Here is a 12,970-nt window from a genome sequence, read left to right on the forward strand (position 1 = left end):
AGAGATTTAAGCACTTATGTACGTCGCTCTGGATAAGGGCTTCTACAAAGCCAACATAATAATAATAATAATAATAATAATAATAATAATAATAATAATAATAATAATAATAATAATAATAATAATACCTCCCCTCTTCTCCTCCCACTCACCCCATCCTCCTCCCTCCCTGTGACCGGCGGCGGCCATTTTATCCCCGCCGTGCGCCTCTCAGCGAGTGCGGAAGTGACTGTAAACTTCACAGTGCGGGTGAAAGGGTTCCGCCTTACATTCATCCTGAATCCGACACTTCTATCATTGTTGGTTGTTTAGTAAGGTATCTTCGGTCGGTCTACAGGAGGAATGGCAGGGAGATTACCGGCGTGTGTTGTGGACTGCGGTACAGGGTAAAGTCTTTTATATTCCTGTGTGATGCCAATAGCAACAGCAGCTCTGTCAGCTCTGGGGTGTGTAGCGCTAGCGAGCTAAATCCTATCGCATTCAGCACATAACTAGGTTTAAAATCATCCTGTGTTCCTACACCTCTCGTCATGTAACTCTGAGCTTGATGAGCGTTCACATTACGGTGAGGTTTGTAAACAATACGAGTGATAATAGCGTTTGTGTGGACATTATGTGTTTAGCTAACTAGCTAGCTACAATGTATTTTGCCTTCATTTCTTGCTAGCTGGAAAAATATGTATCTGAACGACGAGACACACGTCTCAAAATATTCTACGTGTAACTACAGGGTGCACGCTTAGAAACACTGTTATCATTGGCACGTTTTAAAAATAAAAGTTAATCCGTAGTAAATTCTGCAAAAGTCATTCTAATGCTCGACGATCTGAGCATGCGCAGTAGGAACTTCCTAATTTTATTGACAGCGCTCGCCGCTTCCTGCTTCTCGTCTTTAAGTCCATATATGGTTGTGTTCGGCATTTCACACTGCATATAGTAGCGTTTATGTGTTATTACTCTGTATCTGATCCACTGTGTGTTAAATGGACTTTTTGTTTTTGTAGTCAGCTTGTGATGTTCGCTGGGAAACTGCAGCTGGGTCTCAGAACCAGAGGAAGAACGAACAGAGCGTTATACATTTACATGTTACATTTAGCAGACACAATTATCCAGTGTGTCACTTACATTTTTATACATCAAGGGCCCCTGAGCAAGGCCCTTAATAAAACCAGGGGCTCAGCAGTGACGGCTTGGTGGACCTGGGATTCGAGCTCGTAACCTTCTGATCAGTAATCCAACACCTTAACCGCTATTCTACTGCATCCCTTCTTTATATCCACCTTAACGCAGACAAATTGAAGTCTTTGTTTTATTTTTTCCTAGCACAGCAGTTTTGAAATGCTCGATGATAACGGGAAGTATTAGAGCTTTTTTTTCTGCCGTCAATTCCATTTATAGCTTTAATGCCATCCTTTTTTTTCCTTTTCTTTCTAGCATTCATAGCATTCACCTGCTTTCACACATTTCATCCAGTCTGACTTGGGCTGTCAGATTTCTTTTTAGTATGACACTGATCATTAGGTGTCCAATAATTATCTGATTATCTCAAACCCTATGTAAGGACTGAGATCATTCTTGTATCGTGTGCCTCTTTTACACCAGAAAGAACAGTGGTTCCACTGGCGAGCCTTTGAAATGGTTTGCCTTTCCATGGGCCATCACAGAGCCCGGTCTTGCGTCACTGTACAACGTTATACAGCAACGTTAGCGCAGCAGCAGCAAACACAGCATCAACAATGGCGGATGTTGTTTTACTGTTAATGCTTATGGTTTGCAAACCTACATTGGCATCTAAACGTGGCGAGCCCTGATTTAAAATGATTTCAAAAATGGCACTGACGACGTTCTCTTTTGTCTTGTTGTTCACAGTAACCGCAGCCCCTGACACAAGCGGTTCTTAAGTCAAGACCGGCAATGTTTTGGTGCTACGTAAGAACCACTTTTCCTGGTTCAGAGCCGGTGTCGAAAAAGAAAAAACTGATTTTAAATTAGGCTCTGGCTCTGAAAAGGGTGGAAAAGGGGCAATGGTAGTATACAGGTTCCAGACCCTGGCCCTGGACTATATCATGTCTCTGTTACATGTTGCCAACAAACGAACCAATTAATCAGATCCTTCCTTAGTTGAGTTGAGGTGGGTGTGTTTGAGCAGGAAAAGCACTAAAATGTTTTCCAGGGCCAGGGATGTGACAACCTGTCTCATAAAACAGTAGACAGAGTATTATGACAGTCAGCCATAAACAAAATAAATCATTCAGTGGACTGTATTAAGAAACAAAAGGTTAAATTAAGCGGTGATGCAGATACAAATACATACCAAAAAGTGACTCGTACCCGACGGTAATTTTTGTCATTGTATTAAAACAAATTTCATGGCATGCAAGAAAAGATATAGAATTTGAAAATGTTGCTTATGAGCTGTAGTAAAGGTTGGCTGGTTGTGTGCTACCTCAGTCAAATCATGTCTTTCTGTCAAAGCAGCCCATTCTTATCTGTGCTTCCTGACTCTATAGCCAAATCTGGAAGTTTGACAAAGGGCAAGATAGCTTTGTTTGTCTGGTAATATGCATAAATATTCTAATAATGCTATTTTGCATGACTTACACTATCCCTGTTCATCAGTGACACTGATTCAGTGTCTATCTAAAACTGATATCTAAATAAAACCTTCTGTATTATTGTGCCTTCCATCAAAGATTCACATGATGTGCTGGAAATATAGACGTATAATAAAGATGTTGCTGTGTGTGCTGGACCTGTGCTGGGTCTGTTTAAATCACAGTGGTTACGTGTTAACATGTAGAAACTTGAACATTCCATGGTGCATACCTTTCCCTCCTCCCCCTCTTCACTTTGAGCAAAGCAAAAGCATCTGTGTGGATGAGGAAGAGTGGGTCATTTCATAGCTTCAGATGTGCACAAGTGTGTGTGTGTGTGAGATGTGTGAAAGCCTCACATCCTCTTGCTTGCTGACCTGCACTTCTCCTCGGGTTTATTCTGCAAAACTGCTTTTTATAACTCTCGCCCCTAACGTAATGAAGTACGCTAACCCACATCATGTTGAAGCAAACTTCACTTCCCTTTACACCTCCTGTCCAAATGCTCTCCGAAGCAAAGTTTCTTTCTCTCTTTCTTTCTGTCTCTCTCTTTCTGTCTCTCTCTCTCCTTCTCTCTTAAAAACTCACCAACTTTAATAAACAAATCTGTTTTAATAACTCGCACCCAAACAGTGCTGTTCAAAGCACAGTCTAAGACCAGTCGTAAATCTCAGACCTGCATGAGTCATCTTGGGTTTGTTTTTTGTTTTTTTACCTCATCAGAAACCTGTTGATTTTTCATGAGCGTACGTCTGAATGGGACAACAGAAAAATGAATTTTCCTTGTCATTTGCATAGTGATACTTTTTTCAGTCAGTGTGGTGTTGTCAGTTTGGCAAGTGTGGTTGGCTATTTTAAGAATAACACACCGTTTTGTTATCCACAATTAGACACACCATTAAAATATAGTTTTTAACGGTAACTCTAACCAAATATGTTATTGCAAATATGTTATAGAGCTGTCGAGGATTTATGTATTTATACATTTTATTTTTATTTAGTTTTGTTTGTGTGTGTGTGTGTGTGTGGGGGGTGGCTTTCATTCATCAGTAGCTGTTGGTTTGTGTTGAACTTTTGTCAACTTGCATGGACTACAGCATCATCCTGTGGTCAGGGCATTTCTTTGCCAAAGTAGATGTGGCATTATGGTGAACTGATTTACATGCAAATTCACTTGCATGCTTTATTAAGCCCATCTCTTCTAGCCAAGATGTAGTTTTGTATGCTCACTTGTTTTGGGGAAGTTCATTTTGATGGTTATGGCTGAGCATTTTACTGAGGCTTTACGATGATATAAACTTGATATAGTGATTAATTATGTCACACATTTGCATATTAGATATTTTTTTCTAACAATTGCAAACTTGGTGAGATGATGTATTGAATCTTTTTTGTAATTGTAGAGTTTTCTGTGTTTAGTGAACCTATTCAGTACAGTTTTAATCAAAACTATCATTTAGGTTCTCATTTAGACTTTGCATAAGTACATTTATTTGTTTGGAAATCTAGGCTGCATGTATTGTGTATCATATGAATGTCTTCACATGTCATGATGTGATGATTTTTTTGTAACAGATGCACTGGAGACTGTCATCTGAAGCTCATAAACATATTCGCTCAGTGGAATTTACAAAGACAACACCCTTTGTGCATTTGTCAGATGCAGCAATGACACAACAACTCGATGCTGTTGCTCTGTGTCAAACATCATGACGGAAGATGTTGTAGTCTTGAAATTATGGCCTCGTGCATTGCCAGCTAGGTGTAAAGCAGCAGGGATGAGTGATGTAGACCACAAGGATAAGTAGATTCAGAAATGAATTTGAATGGATAGAAAATGAATTATGCCCCGTAAAAGGTTATAAATTAAATTAATTTATGCCGCTTATAATGGGCTTTCGGAATTAAATGAAACCTAGTCCATTTTACATCTCGTGTATGTACGTGTATGTGCGTACAGGCGAGCACTGTTCAACTCAATGCCTTTTGTCTCTCTGTTTCAGATATACTAAACTGGGATATGCAGGAAACACAGAACCTCAGTTCATCGTACCATCATGTGAGTACAACTGTATCACTTGCACTTAATACACATTAAAATGCTTGGGGTCATGATTTAATTTGAAATCTTTTAGAGTAGACATGAAATTAGCTCTTTCCTTAGTTAAGATCCCTGCAGCCATGTTTTCTTCCATCTATAATGGGTAAATGTGTCATTTTGGGAAGTCTGTAGTAGAACCCATTAACCAAACTAAATGAGTTTGCTATGACTCAGGTGATTAAACACAACTTGGGGCCGTTTTTAATGAGTAACACGACCGTAATCTAAATCTCGTACCAGTGAGAAACTACCGTGTCCAATATGTAGACACTTTTTCATTGATCTCGCGTAATTAGTGTTTGTTTCTACTAGCTTAACAGTAAACATTGTGTGACACCTAGACAAAGTTTCTTCAAATAGCAACAATTTATCACTAGGTGAACCTGAAATATTACTGCGTACGTAACCAGCATTACTGTGAAAGCTTATAAGATGACTTATTGAAGTGAGGAAGCAAGAAGTCGAGTAGTGGATCCTTGTGGAATTGCAAACCATCACAATATATGAAATATTATAGATAAGGTGTCTCTTGATTTTATGGCCACTTTAAAGTCCAGTTTCATTCTTTGACACCTTATATGTTCACAGCATGGGTTTTTATGTTACATAAATTTATTTGCAGATATTAAAACAGAAAAGAAATGAAATTGTTTGGCATTTACAGACTGTATTTAAAAGTTGTTGACATACAAGTCCTGGTATGTTTGATGATGAAACATTTCCCGGTCCCAGATAAAGACTGCTATCGAAAAGAAGTTGCTGGTAATATATCCCAATAACATGTTACTATATATTCATTCACAGGTAGAGGTTGAAGCAAAATCAGACTCTGTATTGATGTGAATAAATTAATGTTGTATGTTGTTCGTGTCGAATGCAGCCGTTTCATTATATCCCATCATCCTCTGCTGTCGCTTAGGCATTGCCATCAAAGAGTCGGCAAAGGTGGGTGACCAGGCCCAGAGAAGGATGATGAAAGGTGTCGATGACCTTGACTTCTTCATCGGAGACGAGGCAATCGACAAGCCCACTTACGCAACCAAGGTGATTAGCCGTAATTCTACACAAATCCACATTTCTGGATAATGTTAAGCATGACTGTTGTGCTGCTCTAGAAACAGACGCGCACTGTGAAGAAAATGTAAACAAATGTTTTAGCTTACATTCTACTCTGTCTTTACATTCAGTGGCCCATCAGACATGGTATCGTAGAGGATTGGGATCTAATGGAGAGATTCATGGAGCAGGTCATCTTTAAATATCTGAGGGCGGAGCCTGAGGACCACTACTTCCTGCTGGTTAGTTATGTACCACTGCTACAAAGAAGGAGGGATTGTTCCTGTTCTGTGTTGGTCGTTGTGTTTTATTTATTTGTTTGTTTATTCAAATAAATATGTAAATACATATTATAAACACTGACTTTGCCTTTGCTAACATAAAAGATATATAGTATATTTAGTAGTTGTGTGTGTGTGTGTGTGTGTGTGTGTGTGTGTGTGTGTGTGTGTGTATATATATATACACACACACACACCATATTTTCCTTTTCCTAATGGGTCATCTGCCAGACTTTACCCTAGACTTCATGATCTGAGATGATAGTGCAGAGAGCAAGGTTTTTGTTATTGCACTATGTTTTAGTAAATTCTTCTTCTTGCAGTAACAACTTGCACAGAGATATATGTGGCTTATGCTCCACACACACACACACACACACACACACACACACACACACACAAAGAGACAGAGAGAGAGCGAGAGAGTTTGTTTAGCTTTTATGGAAGAAGTCTCCAGTATCATCACTTTGTAGAAGTCAAAATGTACCAGCATGGGTATGCTGTTGTTTGGACACGCGTGCGCGCGCACACACACACACACACACATGCGCACGCACACAAACACACACACATGGATCTTGTAAAGTAATCAGTTTCCAAGAACAGTTAACACTCAAGTTTAATTCTTCACTTTACTTTGGGCCGCATCACATCAATGATTCTTATAACAGCTAATACAGTTGTGTTTATATTAAATAAATGTAGTTATGAATAATAATACTTTACATTTGACTTCTTACATTACACTGCATCAGTATAAAACAGTTTTTTTTATTAGTTATTTTTTGCTAGTTTAAAACCAGATAGTTGGTCCATTAGCTAGCAAGCTGATGATTTAAGAAAGTGATTTGACTATATGTAGTGTGATATTGGTGATATCTGAGTATTGCATGTGCAGACGTGTATATGTGAATGTGTGTGCATTGATGATTAATCTGTTACAGACTGAACCTCCTCTAAACACACCTGAGAACCGAGAATACACCGCAGAGATCATGTTCGAATCCTTCAATGTGCCGGGACTTTATATCGCTGTGCAGGTGCGAACAAACAGCTGCTGCTACTGTTGTTGTGGTTGTTATTAACATCATCATTATTTTGGTCTAGTTCTGTTTGGCAGAACACTCTGAAGTGAATCTATTGTACATTATACTGTCTTTCATTTTGTTGCACAGTGTTGGAGCAACATTTTCTTCCATCGTATACTTGTATATGGATGATATGGAGTTTCTGTGATCATGTTGTGTTTACATTTGAAAGTTGTGTTTTTGTTTCGTTATTTGTGTTTTCAGGCAGTCTTGGCTCTAGCGGCATCCTGGACCTCTCGGCAGGTTGGAGAGAGGACTCTAACCGGTACAGTGATTGACAGTGGAGATGGAGTCACTCACGTCATCCCTGTGGTCAGTCTCACACATCAACCCCCATTCATAATACTGTACATACTGTGCAAATCTACAAACATTGTATTACCTGTTCAGTCTTATTCACAGTACAGATTAGAAGGACTAACATGCCAGTTGTGGTACTGTAATTTCAAGCACTAGGGCCAGTTATTGCAAGCTAAGCATAAAATCTGTTGGAAAAGAATGTGGTGGGGGTTTTGTAGCTGATTTTGCTTTGTTTTTCTGTATTTTAGGCAGAAGGCTATGTGATCGGCAGCTGCATAAAGCACATCCCCATTGCAGGTCGTGACATTACCTACTTCACACAGCAACTGTTGAGGGAGAGAGAGGTGGGAATTCCACCTGAGCAGTCCCTCGAGACTGCTAAAGCCGTAAAGGTAAGCATCTGCTTGTGTGAGTGAGTCACAAATCAAGACTTGATTCATTACATTGTATTTTTTAAAGGCTCATTGGACTATCAAGAGCGCCACTCGATTGTCCAACTGAAACCTTCATTTTAATTTGATGTTAAAAATGAATTTTCAGTCTCTTCTGATTTGGTTTAGAGAGTGTGGGACAGACTGAAAGTCCTATAACCTCATTAAGAATGCTGTGGAAGATTTTCAAAAAGAACTCTCCATGTAAATCTCTAAAATGCTTTAGGGCAACTCCAACGTTATGCAGGTCACAGTGGAACTCGTATTGACTTGCAAAGTGGCTCATTGCCTGCACAGAGCTTAGCACCAGTAAGAACGTTTGCATATCGTCTCATGTACCATTTCAGAGAGAACATCGAGCAGTATTCAAAACTTTATTTACATATCACAGATTTTTATAGCAGGTTTGTCAGCATTGCACATTTGACATTACATTACACATACTGTTTGGACTCGAACTCTTCAGCAAACACTGTGGATTTTACAGAGCTATGCTAAATAACACAGAACATATAGAAGAAAGCAGGCTTATATATTATAACATTGTTTTGCATTAATTAGTATGAAATGACTAGAAATCCATTGGCTGCCTACATAAGAAACCCTTGTATGTGAACATTTAAATAGCTTCTTATAGACCTTTTTTATTAAAACCTTTAAGTCTAGCTTTACTATTTGAATTAAATTTTAATGTGCCATTCTCTCAAGACAGCGCATTTAGCTACTAAAAGCAATATGCCTTGTGTGAGAGCATCTCTAAAGGTTTAGAGTTCAGTGATGCAATTACCTTAAAAAAACAGCATTAGGAAATTAACTATAGACCTAAATGGGCAGTTTGTGGTTTTCCTTCTATATTCACAAAGCTATTAACATCAACATATGCTTTGAATTACGGTTGAGTTTAAATGTTTGATATTTTTCAGGCTGAAGTGTTGATTTGTTATTTATTCTGTACTGAATTGCAGGGTGTTTTATTTTCCTTCTGTGCATGCAGTTAGAAGATTGTGTGGGAGCTTAACTTGGATGAGCTTCGCTTAGTTTCGTATAATGAAGCTGTTCCCCCAGGCATCCAGTCATTACTCTGACATGAGCCATTAGTTCTGACGCGGCCTTTCACTGGCGAACAGCGGGAAAATATATTTCAGGAGTTACACCCAAAATACTAAACAATACAAACGTGTGTGTGTTCTTTCTGTAGGAGCGCTTCAGTTACGTGTGTCCTGACCTGGTGAAGGAGTTTAATAAGTACGACACAGACGGCTCTAAATGGATAAAGCAGTACACCGGCATTAATGCCATCAGCAAGAAAGAGTTTACTATTGATGTGGGATATGAGCGCTTCCTTGGCCCAGAGATCTTCTTCCACCCTGAGGTCTGTACAACGCACACATACACACACACACACACACACACACGCGGGGTGCTACTCATTTCTTAAATTGCATTTCCATGTTTCCTCGCCTTGCTTCTTATCTTCTCTTCTGAGGACGTGAGGAAGGACAGGAATAATCGAGGGCAAATATATCTACCAAAAATGACCTCCTTGCACATGTTACTCTAAAATGATTTTACGTATTGATTATATGATTCACAGAGCGTTTGCATACACCAAACATTTTCATTACATAATGAATACATGCCAGTCAAACTATTACATCAAACAACAAAATCTATACGCTTTTCAGAATATATAAATTCATTGAAATGTAGGAACATTTATACCGTACACTTCCCATAGGAAGTACCTGTGTACCCATGATCTACATAAGATGAATCTCCTCGCTCCTTTAATCCCTCTGAGTGCATTTAAGGAATTGATACATGTTTAAATATGGCTGTAATTGATTTCTGGTCACAGACTAAAGAATGTAGGAATCAAGGACACATCAATTAGATTACTGAGGTGTATCCAGAGAGTGCTCAGTGTAAAAAAAAAAAGAAAAATGCATGTGTTGAAAACAGCACTACATTATAGACCTCACTATTCTACTCTTGTGTTTGACAGTTTGCCAATCCGGATTTTACTCAGCCAATCTCAGAAGTGGTTGATGAGGTTATCCAGAACTGTCCCATTGATGTGCGTCGTCCCCTCTATAAAGTAAGTGTAGATGAGAAGCAGTTGTTTGCTGCAATGCATTTACATTCATTATCCTGTATTCCACTGAGGTGCCATTAATTTCTTCAGGAACTAGAACCAATCTTTCCTGGATTTTTTTTTCTGCTTCATATTTTGGCTACATTTGCAACAGTCTGTGGGTGTCTCCAGTATTTTATTTCTTTAATATTTTTTTTATTTACTTAATTACCACCCTGTTATTACAGTAGTGGAAATCACACTGCACTGTTGTCAAAGCTATTATCAGTGTATGTGTTGCTATTAGCCTGCTTCTTAACTGGGTAATTGGATTGTTTTATGGTTTTAATCTAAACCTCTAACGAGCAGGACTATAAATATTATCAAATTTAAACCGCTATGTTCTATTGAGGTAAAGTTCAGGAATAGAATGGCTCCATGACCCCAATATCAGGCCAGAACATTACTGTATACATTTAACTAGCCTCATATTTGAATAGGTTATAATGGTCATAAAATAAATCTGTGAATCTGATGTTTTGGGGGTTTGAGAACCTTCTTGAGAACCAGCCCTCATTCCACAAGTCCAGTTTCACTAACGGTTGTTTTTCGGTCTGTCTTCTCTGTAGAACATTGTTCTGTCAGGAGGCTCTACTATGTTCCGTGATTTTGGTCGGCGCCTGCAGAGGGACCTGAAGAGAACCGTGGATGCTCGTCTCAAAATGAGTGAAGAACTCAGCGGTGGCAAATTGAAGGTCTGACAGCAATCCAGTATTAGAATAAAGACAATAAGTTGTGAAGAAATGTTGCACTTTGATCATGATGTGTGTGTTTCTCTTGCAGCCCAAACCTATCGATGTGCAGGTCATCACTCACCACATGCAGCGCTATGCTGTGTGGTTTGGAGGATCCATGCTGGCCTCAACAGTGAGTTACACACACCGATTAACCCAAACCGACTACACAATAGGAATGTATTACTTAGAATGAAGTGATATTCAACACTGATACAAACACGGGTAGAACTGGAGGTTGTAATACTGGAGCTCCAAGCTTTACACTGTCCTTAGTAACTGCCTGTCCCAGGCTGTGGTGGTTCATATTTTAGAAATGAACTAAATTCATTCGAGCTTCTGGTAGACTGCTGCAGCATTTCTACCTGTGGGCTTTTTATTCCAGGGTTTAACCTTGCACTTTAGGCCAAGCCCATTATAGATACGACTATCTAGAACAGTAAATAGCTACAGATTTTTTTTGTTCATTGCATGGCACTACTACTACTGTAAAGTCTTTTAACCTGCCTTTATAACATATTCTTTGTTTGTGTGTGTTTTTCCTGTCATCTAGCCTGAGTTCTACCAGGTGTGTCACACCAAGAAGGATTATGAGGAAATTGGCCCCAGCATCTGTCGCCACAACCCTGTGTTTGGTGTCATGTCCTAAAGAGTCCATAGATCTACACACACGCGCATACACATATACACAAAGGGATTGGGGTTGGGGTGGTCAGGGCTGGGGAGAACAAAGAGCAGGCCACTGGAGAGAGAGCTCATTTCGGTTAACACCAAACCTGTCTGCTGGATCCAGATGATGAATGTTGTGTGTATTTGTTTGTTCGTTTGTTCATGTTATTCCCAGTACAAGGGGAAAAATACGATTACTAGACCAAAATGACTCCAGCTCTTCTCTGCCTCTGCTCAGTAATCTATGGGTGTCTAATAAACAAAAAATATCCCCCGTCGAGTAAAATATGAGTTAACATTAATATTGACATTCATTATTGTAGTGATGCAGAAGACAGCTGGTGTTATTAATGTTTAAAGCAAAAAGCGATTTATTCCTAAAAAAGTTGGCCATGCCAGTCTTCTTCCCCCGTTCCCAAACTGCATCATACTCAAGGTGCTTCATCTTCTTTAGCAGGCAAAGCAGGGGGGAAACTCCAGACCAGATTAAAAAAAAAAAGAGAGACTTTGATCCACCGCTTTGATTCTTCTTGCGCTTTCATCAATTTAAAAAAAAAAAAATTTCTTTTTTCTTGCATTTTCATCAAATTAGTTTTAAATACGTGACTGCTTTTACCTCCAATCATATCATATATATTTACATTTTCTTCCCTAACCGGACGGAAATGCGTTTATCAATAACGATAGGATTATAATGAGCTTGAACAGGAATGACTATCGGACCAGTATTGCTAACTTCGTGGACTTTTATATTTCATTGAACACCAAATTACAGCAGGTTTGGATTTGTAAATGCAAATGCCTAAAACATTCCAATAAAGGCTTAAAAATGTTTCTACAAAATTGTTCTCGTGGTTTTTTTTTCTTTGGTCTTCAGGATCCAAACATTCATTTCAAGTTATTATAGGATGCAAATTGTTCTATGAAAATATTATTGGTGACTATTCGATGTTTATATTATTAATGGCAGATTATAAAAATGGCGGATGTGTTTAAGGGTAAGGAACTTTGTATGCTTTCTGCCTGACCTTGCAGAGACCTGTAAGAGCAAGCTCAATATCGATGAAACAAGCTTTATCCTGGAAACACTTGTGGGCAATTTTCCATCATTATCTGGTATTTCTACTTTGCTAGCTTTCATGAACTTAGCAACACATCCCAGTGTGTGTATCAATCACAACATTTTACATTTCATATTAGTTAAACAGTTAACCAAGTAAAAAATATTTTCTATTGGTTAAAATAGAACCATTAGAAACATTATATACTTTACAAAGCATTCTTATAGATTTTTATTCAGCCATGTCTTTTGATCAAACCATTTTTGAGAATATTTTTTTTTAAAAATAATTAAGTTTGCATGCCATTGTTTGAAGTAAAAAATAATCATTGCATTGCATACATGAAAATCCAGGCTAATAAGTGGGCATTTTATATTTCTGCACTGCTTAAGCTGTCAACAAGAGGGCACTCTTATACTGTACACCCTAATAAATGTCTTTGAACAAATGATTGCAGGCATTATTCACCCGCAGTGTGGTGAAAACCTACTGGACCATGACTCATATCCTTTTATTTACAA

The 12,970-nt window shown here is 38.6% G+C and overlaps 1 protein-coding gene across 1 annotated transcript; it reads left to right on the forward strand.

The window, feature by feature from the left end:
* The first annotated feature begins 191 nt into the window (after positions 1 to 191).
* actr3 (actin related protein 3) lies at positions 192 to 12,231 on the forward strand. Its single transcript, XM_027164283.2, has 12 exons — positions 192 to 386; positions 4,598 to 4,653; positions 5,615 to 5,739; positions 5,883 to 5,993; positions 6,977 to 7,072; positions 7,325 to 7,432; positions 7,669 to 7,812; positions 9,050 to 9,223; positions 9,857 to 9,949; positions 10,555 to 10,680; positions 10,769 to 10,852; positions 11,273 to 12,231. The coding sequence occupies exons 1-12, from the start codon at positions 343 to 345 to the stop codon at positions 11,366 to 11,368; spliced, it is 1,257 nt and encodes a 418-aa protein (XP_027020084.1). The 5' UTR covers positions 192 to 342; the 3' UTR covers positions 11,369 to 12,231.
* Positions 12,232 to 12,970: the final 739 nt, after the last annotated feature.

This window comes from Tachysurus fulvidraco, chromosome 6 (genome assembly GCF_022655615.1).
Source record: "Tachysurus fulvidraco isolate hzauxx_2018 chromosome 6, HZAU_PFXX_2.0, whole genome shotgun sequence".
Classification (NCBI taxonomy): Eukaryota; Metazoa; Chordata; class Actinopteri; order Siluriformes; family Bagridae; genus Tachysurus; species Tachysurus fulvidraco.

Bases quoted from the DNA above. Each gene is read 5' to 3' on its own strand.
- actr3 (XM_027164283.2), top strand. From the start codon at position 343: ATGGCAGGGAGATTACCGGCGTGTGTTGTGGACTGCGGTACAGG. The intron at 387-4,597 runs GTAAAGTCTTTT...TCTCTGTTTCAG, and splicing joins GTTGTGGACTGCGGTACAGG to ATATACTAAACTGGGATATG. The intron at 9,950-10,554 runs GTAAGTGTAGAT...TCTTCTCTGTAG, and splicing joins TGCGTCGTCCCCTCTATAAA to AACATTGTTCTGTCAGGAGG.